The 20,527-nt window shown below is 41.4% G+C and overlaps 1 protein-coding gene across 8 annotated transcripts in view; it reads left to right on the plus strand.

The window, feature by feature from the left end:
* Window positions 1-20,527, plus strand: part of LOC137321019 (transducin-like enhancer protein 4) — a 130,322-nt gene that overhangs the window by 29,060 nt on the left and 80,735 nt on the right. For 3 of the 8 annotated variants that reach the window (XM_067983128.1, XM_067983129.1, XM_067983122.1), the window contains exons 5-6: window positions 16,720-16,782; window positions 19,182-19,286. In XM_067983128.1, the coding sequence (XP_067839229.1) occupies window positions 16,720-16,782; window positions 19,182-19,286 (168 nt within the window). The remainder of the gene's footprint in view (window positions 1-16,719; window positions 16,783-19,181; window positions 19,287-20,527) is intronic. The other 5 variants (XM_067983125.1, XM_067983126.1, XM_067983127.1 and 2 more) reach the window with 2 other exon arrangements.

The raw sequence follows: 20,527 nt of genomic DNA on the forward strand, positions 1-20,527 counted from the left end.
TAAGCTCTGTGAAAGGGTCTGTAAATAAATGATGCTTCACTATCTGCCTTTCCCTGAGGACAAAGAAGGGCACATAGAAGTGCTGGTGTTGCTGTGGTAACTTTCTCTTTAAACATGGAATGCACAGTCTAATTTTCTTAACTTTCTAGCCTTTGTCTTCTGACAATAAGTGCTACTACAAAAGTTTAATTTTCTCTCTTTTAAAATTAAAACTGAGCTCTCACCTTCTTGGTGATGTATACTGTTGCTTCTGATTCTAGGATAGTCATCAGATACCATCTCCCTTACTGGGCTTTCTTCACTCCTGAATCTTGTGTTGGTCCCATTTTTAGCCTTTTCTTAAAGGTACTAACTCTTGTTGGGATATAGTTCATGGGCACTGTCAATCCTGTGGTACCTCGTGCAAGTAAGCATCCTTTGTGTAAAGCGAGACAGCAAACTATCTGATATAGAGTGAATCACAGCCAAGCTCAATTCTCTTCTTGCCCAAGGTCCAATTTCTCAGCAGGGATCACTGAGTAATGATCAGGAGTGGGAACCCAGGCTGTTTTTCTTTCATCTGCCTGGCCCTGGGATGCTGAAGCCAACTGTGGCCTAGCTGAGAAAAGTTAACTCATCACAGACCAAGGATCGAACATGGGACCTTCTAATCTGTATGGCTTTGTGATACCCCAGCTTGTACTTTTATAGATCAGGCCATCAAGAGAGTTTGTCTGATCTCATGTTAATTAAGTTATATACTATATTTTATATCACTAATCTTTTACTTACTGTAAAACTTTCATCTAGTGATTTTTTTTCCCCAATATTACTCAACGTTCTCAACTCTTATCCTATGAACTATGTTAGGTAGGAGTAACATTTCCATGGTAGATATTAATGGCTTTCTCTCCTGTGCTGAAAGTGGTGACTCTTGCAGGGGTACAGTTCCATGCATGCAGACACCCTATAGTACCTTGCCCAAGTGGCCATTTGTCTTATGTAAGCTTAGACAATGAATATTTGCAGATAATTTGACCATCTTGGGGCATGGGGGATATAATGGGATATCACAACAGAGCCCAATTCTGTTTTCCCCGGATGTCATCATGCAGGTGTTTTTATTGGACGGCGAGCAGGAGTGGGAACCATAGTGGTTTTTTTTGCTCATATCCCAGAGACACTGAGGCCACTTTAGTGCCTCCACTGGTACCTCAACTGAGACCAGTTAACTCAGTACAGAGCAGGATACAAAGCTGGAATATTTCTGATCTGTACAGCTCCATGTAGCCACTGAGAAATTAGGGGGCTATTATTGGATTTTTATTTGGACTGATTTCAATTTTAAGTTATGAATGACTGAGTCTATACTTCAACTTTTGGTAATATGTCAGATATTTCCAATAGGATTGGGATTACAAAACTTGATTTGTTCCTCATTTTAAGAGTTTACACAAGTGTAATTGATGTGAATGGAAAATTTGAGGTATTATAATCAGGTTGGTCAAAATGAAGGAACTGAAACAGGATTGATAGTATTGTATGAATTGTAATTGCAAGAGACAAAGGTTGACTAGGAGATACTGTATTTCATCTAGTCAATTAGAGGCTTTTAAAAATAGTTCAAGGATGAGCTGTGACAAAAGTGACAGGAGCAATTGAGAGGCACTGCGCAAAGGGTACACAAATGTTGCCTTTCCTTGTAGCGTGTGCACTCTCCTGACTTATTTGATCATCAAGTAGCTGGCAGTTTTCATGATAATAGCCAGGAAAGTTTTCTGTTTCTAGCTTGGAGTGAAACATTTATTGTTGCTGTTTGAATATGTATGTCGGACCTCTGACTATCTTGCAGTATTCAACTGTGGCTATTGATCTGATGGCACGGTTTTACATTTCCAGTGTGCTAATTAGTTAGATAAATACTCATCACTGTTCAAACACAGTTGCTGTTTTGTTGTATAGATATAGATGACTGGCGCTGCCACAGCACTGCTCCCACAGGACATTAGGATGCCTGAGAAAACTTGGATCGTCTTACTGTAGATTGTCTAAGGCAGAGACTGTGTGTACTGTAGCATGAAAGACATGAAACAGTCCTCTTGCTATTATGTTTTAATATCTTCAGCACCAGTACATTATACATTATTAAAGCAAAAACTGAAAGTTCCTTCAGTTTCATAGGCTGTATATCTAAAGTTATCACTAATTGATTAAAATGGAGGTCTCACCATCAGTTTCTCTTTACTTTTTAAAAATATCAGTTAAAAAAAATCTAAACTATGAATGTGCTTCTCATTGGGGTGAAGATAGGAGTTACTGAGCAGAATATTGTGAGACCTGAATTAACATCAGTAAATATGCTAATTTACATAGGTTGGTTCAGTGATCTTACAATTTTAACTGTGTGCATTAATTCAGATCACTCACACCGTTAGGCTCAGTACTTCTAAGCTGCTTTTCTCCCATTTGTCATCAGCACTTACTGTTCAAAAATAAATCAACTGAGAGGGACTAATGAGACTTGCTTCTATAAAATGTGAACTTCTGGCAAGTCAGTTAGAAGTCATTTATTCCAAAAATGCTAAAGAGAAAAGGAAGAGGGAACACAGGAGACATCTTTTCTGTTTCAATCACAGGGGTAGAAATTGAACCTCATTACGCTCATTGTATGGGTGTGAAATGGGTGCAACTAGGCCCAATTTTGGGTCCAATGTCCAGTGCTTCCAAGAATGCTTGAAAAATGTCTGACCCGGAATTGGGTTGGGCCATTTTTCAGGCGCTTGGGCCTGAAACAGGTGTTTGGCCCTTTGAATGTTCTAATGAGGGGCCTAATGCCTGTTTTAGGACCCCTCATGGAAATTTGGGTGCCCTGGACGGAGCAGACGTCAAGCTTACTCGCTCAGGTTTTCCAGGCGTGGATGCGATTGCTACCAAAAAGGTAGGTAAGTACTCTCCCTTCCTGGCGCTTACCTGAGGGCTGCTGCTGGCAAGGCAAGCAGCTCAAAATTCATTTTTGGAGATAGACTAGCTGCCTGTGGAGGCATCAGCAGCTCACCAAAATTATTAAAATAAGGCTGGGGACCCAATTTCAGGTCGGCCTCAGGGATCCTGGTTGGGGTGCATGCTGCCTACACGGCACCAATTCTGGGCCCAAAAACAGGCCCTGACAAATTTGTACCTCACTGTCATGTTTTTGTTTTCTAACATTAAATAGTAACCTGCATTCCTGAGAGTATCCCTGGTAATCTTACCCCCTCCCAGCCCTCCCCTCCAAAATACTGTAGTGTTTCATTTATGCATCCAAGCTTTTCCTGCATCTTGTCTGTTCCAGCTTTCTTGTTGTTCATACTTACTATGTACAAAATGTTTAATTGAATCTCCCTTGAGGTAGGGAAATGAAAATAATGGGGTAGAGTTTCATTTGCGCCAGACAAGTGCCAGGCAATGACCATCACCAACAAGAGAGTGTCCAATCACCTCCCTTTGACATTCAATGGCATTACCATCGCCGAATCCCCCACTGTCGACATCCTGGGGGTCACCATCGACCAGAAACTTAACTGGACCAGTCACATAAATACTGTGGCTACAAGAGCAGGTCAGAGGCTGGGTATTCTGCCATGAGAGACTCACCTCTTGACTCCCCAAAGCATTTCCACCATCTACAAGGCATGAGTCAGGAGTGTGATGGAATACTTGCCTGGATGAGTGCAGCTCCAACAACACTCAAGAAGCTCAACACCATCCAGAACAAAGCAGCCCGCTTGATTGGCACCCCATCCACCACCCTAAACATTCACTCCCTTCTCCATCAGCGCACCGTGGCTGCAGTGTGTACCATCCACAGGATGCACTGCAGCAACTCGCCAAGGCTTCTTCGACAGCACCTCCCAAACCCGCGACCTCTACCACCTAGAAGGACAAGGGCAGCAGGCACATGGGAACAATACCACCTGCACGTTCCCCTCCAAGTCATACGCCATCCCGACTTGGAAATATATCGCCGTTCCTTCATCGTCGCTGGGTCAAAACCCTGGAACTCCCTTCCTAACAGCACTGTGGAAGAACCTTCACCACACGGACTGCAGTGGTTCAAGAAGGCGGCTCACCACCACCTTCTCAAGGGCAATTAGGGATGGGCAATAAATGCTGACCTTGCCAGCGGCGCCCACATCCCACGAACGTAAAAAAAAAAATTCCTCTTGTTTACGCTAGTAATAGCGCAATCCGGGCAGAACGTGATCAAGTGCAAAGGATCGGGGAATTTTAAACATAAGTGACTTACGCCCTAAACCATTCACGCTTGAGTTTTCACGATCTTTTACGCTGGATCAGTATCAATTCAACCAATTCAGGCCCCGCCCATGAAACTGGCCATGCACTCAGGTCGACGTTGCGAGTTTCCGCTGATTGCGCTGGCGAGGGAAAGCTCTTCAAATTGTGCTCATTTTTTTAGATGCATAGGCACTAGCAGGCAAGTTTTTTCACACCAAGAAATATTTAATTTACTAAAAAACCAACTAGTGTACACCAATGAGAGTAGCAAATGGTTCAGTATAGTTTTTTAAAGTCAATTTTGAGTGATTTTAAATCAGGTTACTCACAGGTGGAGAACGGGACACTCTTGTTTATTTTTTGTGATAAACCCATTTTCAAATGTATTAATAAATGTGGACCAGGTTACCGCTCTTAAATACATCAATGAATACTTTTTAATGGAAATAAAAGAAATAAACTATTACGTTTTATTACGCTGCCGGATTGCGCTCGTTCATGGAAGATTTTCCGTTTGTCATGCAAATGATTTTATCGGAAACTTGAACTGTAACCTAACCAGCGCATTTTGGGTTCAATTTCCCAAAGCAGAAACTCTACCCCAGTGTGTTTTCGCTGAACATGATCGAACCTAAAATGATTAACTAACTATCTTTGTTGTTTGTGGTTATAAAAGCATCTTGTGTGACCTTGCTTTATTGACAAATGCCTATGCTGTACCTTAGTCAAACTGTGACTAGTTATCTTTTAGCTAAACTTGACCATTTAAGAACAATAGCACCTAACTGGTCTGGAACAACGTTTGCCTTCATGCTCTTGAAGCATTAAAAATCTGTTTGTGCAGAATAGTATGGTTACGCAGTTTGAATTATCTAAAATAATCACTGCCAAACTAGCAGGAAAGCCAACTGTTTGTGTGTTGGTGTAAGGAGGAGAGGTTCCAAGAAGGGAAGTCAATTTTGAGGCCATACTCATTTTCTCCCTTGCTGTGTATTTGAGTGGATTTGGCACTAACACACCAATATATGACATGTAGTATAGTTTAGTATTGTAATGCATTGCATTTTCTTTCTTTCTTGTGCATCTCCCTGCCACTGTTCTCTACTGACCCATGTCCCTCTACCTTTCTCCTCACAGCCTTTAATTTACTGCATTATTTTCAGTTTTCCATAGAATTACATAGAAATTACAACATAGAACCAGGCTATTTGGCCCAAAACGTCTATGTTGGTGTTCATCCTTCACACAAGCATTAGTCCTAACTCACATGCCTGCCCTGTTCCCATATCCCTTTATCCCAACTTTCCTTGAACCACTTATTTAACCTATTCTTAAATGTTGCTATGGACTCTGCTTCAATCAGAACTCCGTTTCATGTATTCCATGTTATGTCTATAACATTTTGCATAAAAAAAGAATAACGTTTCTCCGCTTCTGTGCTAAATCCCATATTTAATCTTGTATCCATGTCCCCTCATTGTAGACTCCCTCAACTACTTCCACCTACCCTGTCCCATCTCTTCATAATTTTAAACACCTCAGTCAAATTACCCCATAATCTCTTTTCTAACAAAAATGATCCAATTTTTCGTTATCATTGAATTTGTATTTCCTCACACCAGGATATTGCAGTGTACCCTTTTTATTGCCTCAACATCCTTGCTGTGTTTTGGAGCCCAAAACTTCACACTGTACTTCAATTGTGATCTTACTAAAGTTTTATATAGAATTCACCATTACATGTCTACTTTTATATTCTATACCTCTTGCCATAAAACCCAGTATTCAATTATGTTTTTTGGCCTAATCACTTAAGGTGCTGTTTTTAATGTCTCATGAACCATCTGCTCTTCTACAAGTATCAAGTACCAAATCATTGATGTATACAATGAACAGAAGCAGCTCCAGAACAGAACCCCATGGGACATAACAACTAACTTCCATCCACTCTTAGAAGCTGCCCTTAACTCCTACTCTCTGTTTCTTCCCTTCTAACCAGTCTTTAATCCAATTTGTTACCTCCCAATAATTGCTTACTTAATCTTCTCCAATAGTTTCCTGCATGGTACCTTGTCAAAGGCATTCTGAAAGTCTGTGCACACTACATCTACTACATTTCCACCATCACCTCCTCAAAGAACTCTATCACGTTTGATCGAGTATGATCTTCCTTTCTGAAATATGTGTTGGCTGCTCCTAATTATTTTCTCTTCATCTAGATACTTAGTCATTTCATTTTAATTAGAGTTTCCAAAATTTTCCCTACCACAGATATTAAACTAACTGGCTATAATTACCTGAGATAGTTCTGTCTCCTTTTTTGAAAATGGGTATTACATGGGCCACTCTCCAGCCCTCTTGACTCCATTCCATTCACTGCTCATTCTCCGGATGAAATTGAGATTATAAATTGAAGTTGATATACTTTGGTCTGTACAAATTGTTTTCTAATGCATCTTTGGTCCTTCTTACCTATCCCGTGAAACAATCCCAGACACTACGTCCAGTGATGATGGTAGTACCCCAGTATTGTATCCTAACCGCACACACATATTCCTCAATACCTTCTTTGTCTAGAAATATGCCTTGATGTCTCTTGAATGCATTTATATTGTCTACTTCAATGATTTTCCCTGGTAACTTATTCCACAAAATTCTGCCTAATTTCCCTTCTGATTCATAACTTTTAATGTTTTCAACCTGTTCCCTGGTATTTGAACCTTTCACTAGAGTGCACAATTTGCCAAGAACAATTTTGTCAGTCCTTTTCATAATGTTATAAATTTCAATTGGGTCAACTCAAAGTTTTTTTTTATTTTCCAAATAAAACAAACCCAATGTTTCCTCATAACATATAAATTTCTTACACCTAGAATGATCATTGTTGCTTGCGTTTGTTCCTTCTCAAGGATGTTACTATCCTTTCTATGATTCGGTTACCAGAACTTTTTTTTTATTCGTTCATGGGATGTGGGCATCGCTGGCGAGGCCGGCATTTATTGCCCATCCCTAATTGCCCTTGAGAAGGTGGTGGTGAGCTGCCTTCTTGAACCGCTGCAGTCCGTGTGGTGACGGTTCTCCCACTGTGCTGTTAGGAAGGGAGTTCCAGGATTTTGACCCAGTGACGATGAAGGAACGGCGATATATTTCCAAGTCGGGATGGTGTGTGACTTGGAGGGGAACGTGCAGGTGGTGTTGTTCCCATGTGCCTGCTGCTCTTGTCCTTCTAGGTGGTAGAGGTCGTGGGTTTGGGAGGTGCTGTCGAAGAAGCCTTGGCGAGTTGCTGCAGTGCATCCTGTGGATGGTACACACTGCAGCCACTGTGCGCCGATGGTGAAACTCAATTGACAAACTGCGTAGACTAAAAACCAGGAAATGCCTGATAAGGTTAGTAAATGTACAATAAAATGAGATAGAGAAAGCGAAATAAAGAGAGGGTAAGATTTAAATACCAAGATAAGAGACGTTTTAAAAAAAAGTTTACATTTTTCAATTAAAAAAATTTCTTTTTTAAAAATGTCCAAAAACTATTAAAATCAGGAGTAATGAGACTCCACATTTTTAAAAGTTATTTTTCAGTGCCAGTGAGGTTATTTGACAATCATTAATGCTTACCACACTGTTAAACATTAGCTTAGACCTAAAAAAAAACTCAGCCTACCTTTTTTGTGGCGAGATTAGTTAGTTTCCAGCTGAGCAGGAGAGCAAGTTCGCGTTGCTCCATTGATTATAGCCGGCGAGGTCCCTTTTAACGCAAAGCTTTCTGATCACCAATGGATCAGGAAGAGCAAGTTCCAGATTTCCGGGTTTGACTGTGCATGTGCGATTACCGGAACTTGTTCTTTGATTTGGCCATTAATAACGGTGAGCACTGTTAAATTTCCGGCCTATTATTTTATTCTTTATGCTGCTGACTGAGAAATATAGCTAGGATCTCTTTAATTTTCCGTCTAGTGTATTGGCATTGAAGAAAGTTCTATAGCTGTAAGATCAAATGGATGTCTTTGTCAGCCAAAGAATTAGAACTGATATAACATTTTTTTGATTATCAGTCTAAAACAGTAACCCTAAGGGTGGAGGTGATGTCTGGATAGATGTGCCTTCGGGCAGAAAGCACGTAAGTTAAGGAGAAGGGGAGTGAAGGGAGAAAACAAAAAAAAAATTAGCAGGGGAAAAAGGATACTGAGGAGCATAAATGTGTCATGGTTGCAGTGTCAGATAAACAAATGTACTAAGCATTCAAAGTAGACTTGGAAGAAGAGGAATTAATTAAGATGGAGGGACTGATGCCAGCACTCAGATGGAATCTGTCTGGGTTAAGATATAATCAAGGATTTGTTACCAACTTGGGAGAACACTATAAACCATCAAATAATGGGAAGGAAATCAAAGCTGAGATTTGTAGCTAAGAGGGATTTTAACTATCCTGAATTAGAGTGGGATAAGATAAAACATGGCCAAAATGGAGAGGGTTGTTAAAATGTATTGAGGATGGATTACTTAATCAATATGTTCAATGTCCAGCAAGGAAGGATGGTTCTGGTTAACAAGGCAGGACAAATAAGCAACCTGAACATTGGAGAACATTTGGGGAAATAATGATCATAACCTAATTAGATTCATGTTGAAAGTAGATAAAAGGGAAAAAAGAAATCGAAGATAAAGATATTGGACTGGAAGTTGGCTAATTTCAGTGGGATGCAAAGAAATCAAGTCCAGATTAATTGGTTGTAAAAAATGGTGGATCAAATACCGGCCAATTACCACCCCATCAGTCTACTCTCAATCATCAGCAAAGTGATGGAGGGTGTCGTCGACAGTGCTATCAAGCAGCACTTACTCACCAATAACCTGCTCACAGATGCTCAGTTTGAGTTCCGCCAGGACCACTCGGCTTCAGACCTCGTTACAGCCTTGATCCAAATGTGGACAAAATTGCTGAATTCCAGAGGTGAGGTGAGAGTGACTGCCCTTGACATCAAGGCAGCATTTGACCAAGTGTGGCATCAAGGAGCCCTAGTAAAATTGAAGTCAATGGGAATCGGGCGGAAAACTCTCCAGTGGCTGGAGTCATATCCAGCACAAAGGAAGATGGTAGTGGTTGTTGGAGGCCAATCATCTCAGCCCCAGGACATTGCTGCAGGAGTTCCTCACGGCAGTGTCCTAGGCCCAACCATCTTCAGCTGCTTCATCAATGACTTTCCCTCCATTATAAGGTCAGAAATGGGGATGTTCGCTGATGATTGCACAGTGTTCAGTTCCATTCGCAACCCCTCAGATAATGAAGCAGCCCGTGACCGCATGCAGCAAGATCTGGACAACCTCCAGGCTTGTAAGTGGCAAGTAACATTTGTGCCAGACAAGTGCCCAGCAATGACCATCTCCAACAAGAGAGTCTAACCACCTCCCCTTGACGTACAACGGCATTACCATCGCCGAATCCCCCACCATCAACATCGTGTGGGTTACTATTGACCAGAAACTTAACTGGACCAGCCACATAAATACTGTGGCTACAAGAGCAGGTCAGAGGCTGGGTATTCTGTGGTGAGTGACTCACCTCCTGACTCCCCAAAGCCTTTCCACCATCTACAAGGCCCAAGTCAGGAGTGTGATGGAATACTCTTCACTTGCCTGGATGAGTGCAACTCCAACAACACTCAAGAAGCTCGACACCATCCAGGACAATGCAGCCCGCTTGATTGGCACCCCATCCACCACCCTAAACATTCACTCCCTTCACCACTGGCGCACCGTGGCTGCAGTTCTTCGACAGCACCTCCCAAACCCGCGACCTGTACCACCTAGAAGGACAAGGGCAGCAGGCACATGGGAACAACACCACCTGCACGTTCCCCTCCAAGTCACACATCATCCCGACTTAGAAATATGTCGCCGTTCCTTCATCGTCGCTGGGTCAAAATCCTGGAACTCCCTACCTAGCAGCACCATGGGAGAACCTTCACCACACGGACTGTAGCGGTTCAAGAAGGCGGCTCACCACCCTTCTCAAGGGCAATTAGGGATGGGCAATAAATGCTGGCCATACCAGCGACGCCCACATCCCATGAACGAATATAAAAAAAATACCAATCTAATAGTGGGAAATATTTAAATACAAGATGGATGACGTACAGATTAAATATATTTCAAGTAGGTGTAAAGAGTGTACATCCAAGGCACGGGTAAATAGAGAGATTGGGCTCGATTTTCGCACCCGCGATCGGGTGCGTTGTTTGCGGGGGAGCTGCGAAAATCGGGGATTCCCGGGGCGGTTTGGGAGCCCGGCTCCAAACCGCCCACGTCCGGGTTTCCCACTGACGCGCTCACATGCGCGCGCAGCCCCCGCATGTGGGACTCCCGCCGGCAATTAAAGCCAGCGGGGTGCCACTTAAAGTAATTGAACAGGTACTTCAGGTTGTTTACAGACCTGATTGACCTATTATTTTAGCAGGGATGGGATTTTGCAACTGACTGGGACTGTTTCCCGTACTGGGGGAAACACTCCCATTTCAAATGGACGTGTTGCAACCATCAGCCTGTAGCAGCTGCAAAGGTCCATTTGACAGGTGGGGGGGGGGGGGGGGGAGACCCTCACTCATTGCAGGAGGCCACTCTGTCACTTTGCGAATCTTGTCTGGTTTGTGCAATAATGCCCTTTCCTGAGGATCACAATGAAGACCCACACCTGATGCCACCCATTGTGTCACTGCAGAGTGGGTGTAGGTGTATTTGCAGGGCTCTTTTGTGCAGACGACTGAGAGACGTCAGCAATGTCCCCGGTGGTACTCTGGAAGGATGCGGAGGTGAAGTTGTTGAGGGCAGTGGTGACTTTGACAGCGAAAGGTAAGAAGATGGTGCTCGGGCCAGCCGGGAGCAGCTCGGCATGAAGGAGGCTGCAGATGTCCACAACTACATGTCGAGTGACTCTGAGCCTCCGTGTGCACTGCTGCTCAGAGAGGTCCAGGAAGCTGAGCCTCAGTCTGTAGACCCTGTGGCGAGGGTAGTGCCCTCTGCGACGCATCTCTCTCTGCGGTTGCCCTCCTTCCTGCTGTGCAGGTGGATGTGTCACAGCACTGTGTTGTGGAGCAAAGACGTGGCAGTAGTGGTGCCAATACAATATGTAATGTGAGTTGATCAGAAATTAAATATAAGTAAAAACCATGACAAACCCTCAAACACCCCTGTGCATCCCCTTCATGCTCCCGACACGTTTGCCTTATGCTTCCTACTGCACATATGTGATGCATGCCCTGTGGCTGCAGCACAGGTAGTGGCAGGTTGAGTGAGGCTGACTGAAAGAGATGCATGAGAGGGTGAGTATGAGATAGAGCCATGAGATTGTATGAGGATTGGGTTGAGTGGTAGTGGCGGGATGAGTACTGGCGAGGTGAATAAGTGCAGCTAAGATTAGGATGAGATTTGAGTGGATGTGAGGGGTGATGTGACAGAGTAGTGTTGGCTGTGCAGAAGGAGATGTGGGGTGGGGGCAGTGATGTGGCAGGCTGAGTGTAGGGTCATTGCAGCGCCTCCTGCACTGTATGCAGGTGAGCGATATGTTGGCGGTGCAGGTAACCTCCTCTGCCACCTCGAGCCAGGCCTTCTTGGTGGCAGAGGCAGGCCGCTTCCTCCTGCCCGCCAGGGGGAAGATCTCTGTCCTCCCCCTCCTCCTCCTCCTCACCCCATCCAATAAGAGCTGGAGTGAGGCATCGTGAAACCTGGGAGCAGCCTTCTCCCTGGGCTGCTCCATGCTGTAAGTTTTCCTATTTCTTGCAGCATCAGTCAGTGGAGGACTGCCCCTTTAAATAGAGCTCCTCCAGCTGACAGACCTTACTGCGCATGCACAGTCCGCCCACCGCGCAGCTTAGCAGCGGAGAACCCGGAAGACCAGGTAAGTGGATCCAACCAGCCTGCGATTGCGTGCGGAGCAGACTGATTTCACCGGGCGCGTTACCCACGCGCCCAGTCGGCCCCCCGCTGCAAAACCGCCGCCATGGTAATATCTGGCCCATTATAGCAAAAATGAGGTTTAACAAAAGGCAAGTGATAAATATAGCGTGAATAATACAAAAAAAACCTGACATATAAGGATTATAGGAGGTATCAAAAAAGATAATTAGGAATGTTTAAGAGGGAATATGAAAAGTCAGGTGGTAAATATAATCACATAAGAAAACAGCCAAAGAAAGGGTGGGGTCACTTGAAGACAAAACAGCTGCCTTGTACTTGAGTGAGGCAGTGGTGGAGATGCTCAGTAGTTTTCATTTCAGTTTTTACACAGTGGGGGGGTGAAAATATCACTGTAGGAGTGCCTGAATAGGATGTAGAAGAGCCACGACTAAAGATAAAAATTCAAAAGAAAACTATTAGAAAAGTTGGTGAGACTAAAAGTAGAAAAGTTATCAGGCCCTTGAATCCCTGAATACTGAAGGAGGTTTTCCAAAAATCTTGGAAAGGTGAATTGTGCCAAAGGACAGCAAATGTTACAACTCTGTTCAATAGAAGAATGGATAAGCCAGGAAATTATAACCAGTTTTTCTTACCTCAGTTGTAGGTAGACTTCTAGAGTTCATAATATCGGATAAAATTAGTAAACACTTAGGATGTCATTGTCCAATTAGAGATGGTCAACATGGATTTGTAAATAGAAGATTGTCTTTACTAATTTAGTTACATTTTTGGGGTGTTAGTTTGTTACCTATACTATATACATGTGTTTTCAGGAGGCGTTTGATAAAATGCTACTTAAGAGACTAGTTGCAAAAGTTCATACATAAAGGGGTCAATGTTAAAGTGACCACTTCCATCAGGGCAGAAAAAGCCTGGCAGCTGCCTGATGTAACCAGTTGAAGGCCCAAACCATTTTCAAGGTGGTGTCTCATTTGAATTCTGTTGGCAAATTGCTCATAGGTCACTGATTGAAGGAGGCGGGCCAGGTAAATTAAACTTTTTCTCATTATAAATTCCTATGTCCACATTTATATTGGGTTTTGCCTATGTAAATCATCACTCTGCAATCTGGCCACCAAGTTCTCACACATTGCTCAAAATGCTTTGATTTTCTTTTCACTTGTAATTTTTTTGTGAGTAACTGAACTTGGATTGCACAGTTTGAGCATTTGGGATGACCTAATTTACCAGGGTGCATCAGTACTGTTCAATTGTACTGATGGAATGTTTTTGTTTAGGTTTTAGCATTTTCTGCTCAGTAGCTTTTTATAAAATAATTTTTCAAAATTAATCAATTTCAAAAGCTTTATTGAGGTAAAATTTATATTGAGGTATGTTTTTTTTAAAAAAACAGGCTGTGTTTGTGAACCTGAGGAACCAAGAGCAGTTTTATGATTACATACCTGTTGTAGCTTTTGTTTTGTGTTCTCAAAACTTTAGAAAATGCACTAAGCTGAGCGTGTGAGGGAGAGAAAGATTTTCTTCATTTCATATTAGTTCAGTTGAATTTTGAAGCCAAATTATGTTTTGTTGATTGTTAGAAAAGTTTAGGTCCGATCGCTTACACCTGTGAGATAGAAGTTTCAATTTCTAGCACCTGCAAGACCAGGGGTGGGGGCGGTGGAAGGGAAAGAGAGAGATAGAAAGACAGACTGTTTCTTTCCACGTTCGAATTTGATTTTTTTAAAACAAATTTTGAAAGCAAGCCACCTCTTTTGAGGGAAATAGATAGGAAAGGAGGGTAGAAAGGGATGGGAAGGAGGAAAACTGATTGACAGTGAGGGGGCCTTTGGCCTCTCACTACATGTTCACGTGAGGAGTGGATGGAGGGTTAAGGGTGAAATGAGTGACAGTGGAGCAAAGAAGGGAGGACACAGGGATTGAGTGGGTAGCTCAAAAGAAGAGATAGGGGTAATGATAGGAGTGAGAGGTGGTTGGAAGGGGTAGTGGAAAGGTGAATGAGTAGGAGTTATGAAGCGAGCGAGGGGGTGGGGTGGGATGGGAGATGCTGAGAGACGCATTTTCCCTGCAACTTCTCCCCGAATTGCAGCCATTAGTGGCTTCTTCCCTATCACCCCATTATCTCCCACCCGAGAAGCAGAACACAGGGGAAAAAAAAGTGAGAGAGAAAGAAGCTGAAGAGACGAGATCGGAAAAGAAACAGCAACAGAAAAACAGGTGAGACAGAGACCATATTCTTTGGCTTGTCATGTGTAACACCACAGGAGATCGACTAATAATATTATATAAAATTAAGTACAGAATAGGAGCAAAGGGACTGGTTGCAATGTGAACCGATTGGAGAGGTGGAGGGAGGTGAGTGAAGAACAGGAACAGAGTGAATTATTAAGGCACATGAAGTGAGCCAGCAAAGTGTTTAAGTGGCAATTTCTCCTCCCTGCCACTGGAAAATGTGACCTGCAGCTCTGAAGTGATGTTGCATTGGTGCAAGACATTGGTTAGGCTAAAGTTGAACTATTGCTTCACCTTCTGGGCACTCCTTTATAGGAAGGACTTTAGGGCCATGAAAAGGGTATGGCAAAGATTTACTAGAATGATATCGAGACTAAGAGGTTAGCTATGAAAGGTTTGAAAAATTGATGCTTTTTAATTTAGCAGAGAACGGGGAGAATCTAAGAGGTTTTCAAGATTGAATGGTTTTGAGAGGGTAAATAATGAGAGTATAGTCATTCCCTGGTTGACAAATCAGTAACCAGAGGGCATAAATTCAGGATGCCACTCTTAATAGCAAAGGGGGAAGTTATAAGATTTTTTTTTTTTACGTACAGGGTTATTGGAATATGGGATACTTTAACCATAAATAGCTATATGAAGCAAACATTGTAACATCATTTAAAAGGAAATTGAATAATTATTTGAAAAGGCAGAATATAAAAAGGTTAAGGGGAAAGACTGGGGAAATGGGATTCGAGTAGATAGCTCCAGTTGAAGAGTCAGCACAGGCACGGTTGACCAAATAGTAACATTCTTTGCTGTAATTTCTTTGATTCATTGATTACAAAGCAGTAATATAATCAAGGGGTTCTGATGATTGCCTAACTCGGCTGAACCCAGATATTGGTTTACAGCCTTAGAAATCACTCCCGGGCACCTTTTTAAAAACAGATGCACTACAGACTTTGAGGTGGTGTTATTGGGCTTTACTTACTACAGCGTTGGATGACTAATTTGTTAACTGGAATAGCTCCAGTTAGCTGAAACATTGTGGAATTTTTTGTACTTGTCTTTGACATTTGTCACTTTTTAAAACCACTTTGAGTAGTCCTACTATTGGAGAATTAATGGTTGTGTTGGTGTCACATCAGAAAGTATCTGCAGTGAAATCTTATAGTTGTGAATGTGGGATTCTCCATAGGTCTAGAACAAATCAGATGTTTGAAACGGGACTTATTCTGATACTTAGGCAGGATTTATGATCTTGCTGGTTTTGGTTCTTGTCTGTTGTAATTTTTTTTTAAACTAGGCATACAATTTCAGTCTAATCCGAACTTGTAAAATGTTCCTTTGCTCTTTTTCTAACCTTTACTCCATGTCCCCTAAATCTTGCTGCATTGGTCCAAAATTATCAGAATCACCTGCACTTCATTGATGTAATGATGGAAATTATATAATCTGTAACTTTTGAATTTCAGTTAAAAAAATCTGATCATTTGCTGTGTATGAGTGCAGAGGTACCTAGTAAGCACAAATCCAAAAATAATTCACCTCGCTTTTAACTCATGGTGAGAGGCGGGTGGCAGGCTCTTCTGGCCCCGACTCCTCTTCCTGTAAGGTTAGCCTTATTAAAATAGTAGTTGGGCCCTGATGACATCATTGGAGCCCGATCTGCATATTTAAAGAAGGACCCCACCGGTTTCCGGCAGGTGTCCTTCCCGCCTGCTCAAAAGAGCAGGTTAAAATCAAAGCCTGAGCGGTCAGTGTGGGATGTTGATGGGTGAGTCCCACATGTGATTTTAACTGCCCGCCTGCTTGGTTTTTGATGGGTGGACAGGGTTAGAATTGCCCCTAGTATTTTTCTTCTGACTATAATTATACATAATAAAACCTCCAGAGTTATAGATCTGAACTGCAGGTTCCAGGTTTCCTGAGTCTCACAGATGGAAAGTCTCACTAATATATTCCAACTGATGTGTACACTTATTTAATTATTTGATGCAAGGACTGGGAAATGTATAGCTGTTCAGGATGAAAGAGTTCACATTTTATGTAGATTGTATATGTGTGTGTATTTTGCCTGTAAAGAGGTATAAACTCACTGAAGTTATTTTTGCTTAACCCATTGTTCATCATTGTTTACTCAAAATTAATTCTGGTATTACTTTTTTTCCTGCTCTATTTTCAATTGCTGCTAGAGATCTCCTATTATGTAGGCAATTGAATCAGATACTGTACTGTAAGTAAGTTTGCTGCAATATGACAGTCTAGTTACCACCATATGTATTTCGACTGTGTTGCACTAATGACCAAAGACCTGGTTGTTCTTTTGTCTTTCAGGCTGAAATTGTCAAGAGACTAAATGCCATTTGTGCCCAAGTCATTCCCTTCCTGTCTCAGGAGGTAAGCTCTCCTTAATATTACATATTTATGATCCTGGTAGTGTGGGCAGTACTTGGCTTTCTTTTTGGGAATATTTTGTTTTCTCAAGGCATTTTCCTTGTTTAGTTCTGGTATACAGGAGAGAGCCAAAAGAATAGACTTCCAAATGGAGGCCAGTATCTTCTATTTGCATTATCAACCTTAAAACAAATAATCTCACAGCTGCTATGGATGGACCAGAGTGAATGCAAGACTCATATATGTGTGTTGAGTTGTTTTAAGCCAATAGACCATTGTTATTTTCCGTGTTACATAAGTTTATGAATAAAAGGAGACTATTTGGTTGTCTTATAATGTATATCAAGTGTGTACAATTTGTGGATATATAATCATGCATGTACGTTTCTTCACCCTTTCTCTCCTGGAAATGGCAACTCTTGCTGGAGTGGGTGCTGATACCTTTCCTAATTGGTTCATGTGTAAGCCTAGACAGTGAGATTCAGTGGACTATTTGTGCAGTGGTATAACTGAGCCCAATCTTGCCCTTGCTACCTATGTTGTGGCCAATTGTAATATACTTCTTCAAAATTGAAATGCTTGCCTTCATTCATGAAAAAATAACCAGCAGGAATTGGCTTGAGTGAGCTTGTTGCACAGCTGAGGAAGCCATTGATGCTTATGAGTGGCCACTTGGTGCCAAAGATACAAAACTACAAAAACATTATGGGCACAATTTTAATATGCCGGTGGGAAGAGTCCAGGGGTGGGGTGATTTCCAGGTGCCAAACCCGGAAGGGAAGTAGGCAGGCTGCGATCATCGCAACCCTAATGAGGCCAATCAAAACCTCTTCCGGGTTTTGTGTCTGGCAGCCAGCCTGATTGACAGGCTGGCTGCCAACAGGAGCTGCACATCCGAGGGGAGGAGGGGGGAGAAAGAGAAAAAGAGAGAGACCTTATCGGCAGTTAGGATAGAAATGGGGGGCGGGGGGCGGGGAAACAAAGGTTAGAGTGGAGACATTGGACATCAGGATCAGAATGGGGGAAGGTCCAGGCAACATTGGTTTTTAAGGTATGTTTATTTAATTTGTTTGCAATGGTAAATGTAATTTAATTTAATTTATTCTGTTTATTTTTCATTGATCTGGCCCTTCCCGCCTGGTTTAACCAGGCGTGAATGGGAAGCCGTGGGAAAGCCGCCCAGGCAACATTAAATTTTTTTTTAACTATCCAATACACAAAAAAATAAAGTACCTTAATGAGGTACATTTGCTCCTTTAATTCTTAGCCTGCCGAATTTAAGTGGGGCGGGTCTTCCTGGTGACTGATGTGCGCATGCATACAGATTTGCTTGAGTCTCATTCAAAAATGTGCGGGTTCCAACCGGGATGTCTGCCCGCTCCCAAAAACAGCGATTTTGATTGTCCCCCCCGCCCCCAACCCATCCGTTTTTCCCTTTTGAAATCATATCCTATATGTTGTGACTTGCTATGTAGATTGAGGAAATATAGGGTGTTAAATGAATTAAGTATATCATCTAAATTATAAATTTAAAGATAACATTATAATAACAATGTGTGCTTTCATTCTGAAAGGTTTTTCTTCCAGCTAATGATTAGATTCTTTCATTATATCTTGCCACTAGATGCTAATGAACATGCTGAGGATGAGGGTACTTGATGGTGTATGTTCACTGGATGCCTCAGCAGTTTGATGTCTTTCTGTGCTGTTAAGTGTCACTGGAAGTGATGTAAAACTTGAAGTTTATGTTTGAGCTCCATGTTCATATACCTGCATACAGTATACTTATTTAACTTCTTTAAATTGTAAAGGTTAGTGAATAACTTTTGTTAGGGTGGTAAAGTATGTTGGGTCCTCTTTGTGTGTAAGTCTTTGTAGGTTTACAAAAAGCAGATTACTGAGAAGGTACCATGAAAGGTTTATCTATTAGGATTCTGCAAAAATGTGTGGTATTCAAAAATCATGGCTCTAAGATATATTTAGATGTGAGGCAACTTTTGTAAAAATTTCACATTTACTTATACCATGGTTTTCATAAAGTTACATTGCATTACTTATTTGTGTTCACCGAGTTTTATAGCTAGCTGTAAATACATACAGTTTTTTTCTTAATAATGGGTCCATTTTTTACCTAAAGATACAATGACAATTTGGTGATTGTATAACTAACTGATGTATAGTTTTTCCTTTTTATAGTTGAAAAGGACTAACTGATTAAGACTTTAAGTTGCTATCATAATAAACCCTTAGAAAAGGGATTGGATTGAGCAGTTAAATATGCTCTGTGAACATTACATACAGCACTGACCAATGAGGTTTTTCACTCTTAGGTTTAAGAAGGACGTAATTCTACAGAATGCAAATTAAACTGACATTATTTGCTTTCTGAAATTCACTTTCAGCACCAACAGCAAGTGGTGCAGGCAGTGGAGCGGGCCAAGCAAGTGACCATGGCTGAGCTAAACGCCATCATCGGGGTACGTGGTCTTCAAAGTCTGCCCCTTACAGTGTGTATACCCATTTTATTACTCTCCTTACCACTGCTGGAGCCAGTTTAACACTTAAGATGAGGGAGATCACATGCAAAGGGATCCATTATCTTTTCATTCTAATTTTAAGTTAAAGATACAGGCATAAATTATTGCTCAATTCAATCTAGCTATTACTGTTGAATGTTGTGTGTTGCAAATTCAAGACCCAACCTATTTTAAGAAGAAAAAAATCAATGAAATATGAAAGATTAGGTGTGCAGTTATATTTTAAAGAACAAATTGGCTGCAATTCACATGAGCATTTAAAATATCATTAAGTTAGCTGTGGCAAATGTTCCGTGCTTTAGAAACATCATAATGTTCTTCGGCAATTGACTGAGTCAGAGGCCTCTAGACAGTTTTGTTTTCCCCAAAAAGCCAAATAATAGTTCGGATTCTGATGATCAGCTTAACTTTTTTTTAATTAGTACAATAAAATGGAAGTACAAGATGTGAAGTTCTTATCTAAATTATAGCTATTCCTGGTATAATATGTGGAAGACTGGTAGGGAAGTCTGGAAGTAATTGCCATAATATGTGTATATATTTACCATTATATTTTTGTAGTGCTTTTAATCACCAAAAATGTTAACTATATGAAAGAAATCTTGAACTAATGTCATAACCATTTAATTTCTTCACTTTAGAATATTGATAGATATAACTATTGCTGCAGATGCCATAAATAGACTTGCTCCCTCTGATAAAAGAAACAGCTTACTGCCCACCATTATTTGCAGCAGTAGAACGTAGCTTATTCCTATTTGTATCATTGCTATAAATGTTCATGAATGATCATTTTAAACATTATCGTAAAATTTAGTGGAGATAGTCATTGCATCAGACTTGCATATCTTATGGTAATATTATAAGCTCTTTCAATGATTGGAGGAACCCAAATGATGAGGGATAATAGGGATTTCTTAAGGTGATTAATGAGAATGGGCTAGAATCTAGCGTCATCTCCTGAAAAAGATATCTCCTAAAGATAAAAGGCTCCTAAAATGACAGATAAAGAAAAAGTTTCTTGTTTCTTGATATAACAGTAAGGAGAGAGGAAATGATCACAATCCAGCATTATTGAGATTTTGGTAAAAGGATGCTTATAAAAATTTAAAAATATATATTTGTGCATGGCAAGTATAGATGACTGCATTGGGAGCTTGCTGAGCCTGATGATCTTAGGGAGTTCAGATTATTTCAGAAGAGAAACTCAT

The sequence above is a fragment of the Heptranchias perlo genome, chromosome 4 (assembly GCF_035084215.1).
Source record: "Heptranchias perlo isolate sHepPer1 chromosome 4, sHepPer1.hap1, whole genome shotgun sequence".
NCBI lineage: Eukaryota > Metazoa > Chordata > Chondrichthyes > Hexanchiformes > Hexanchidae > Heptranchias > Heptranchias perlo.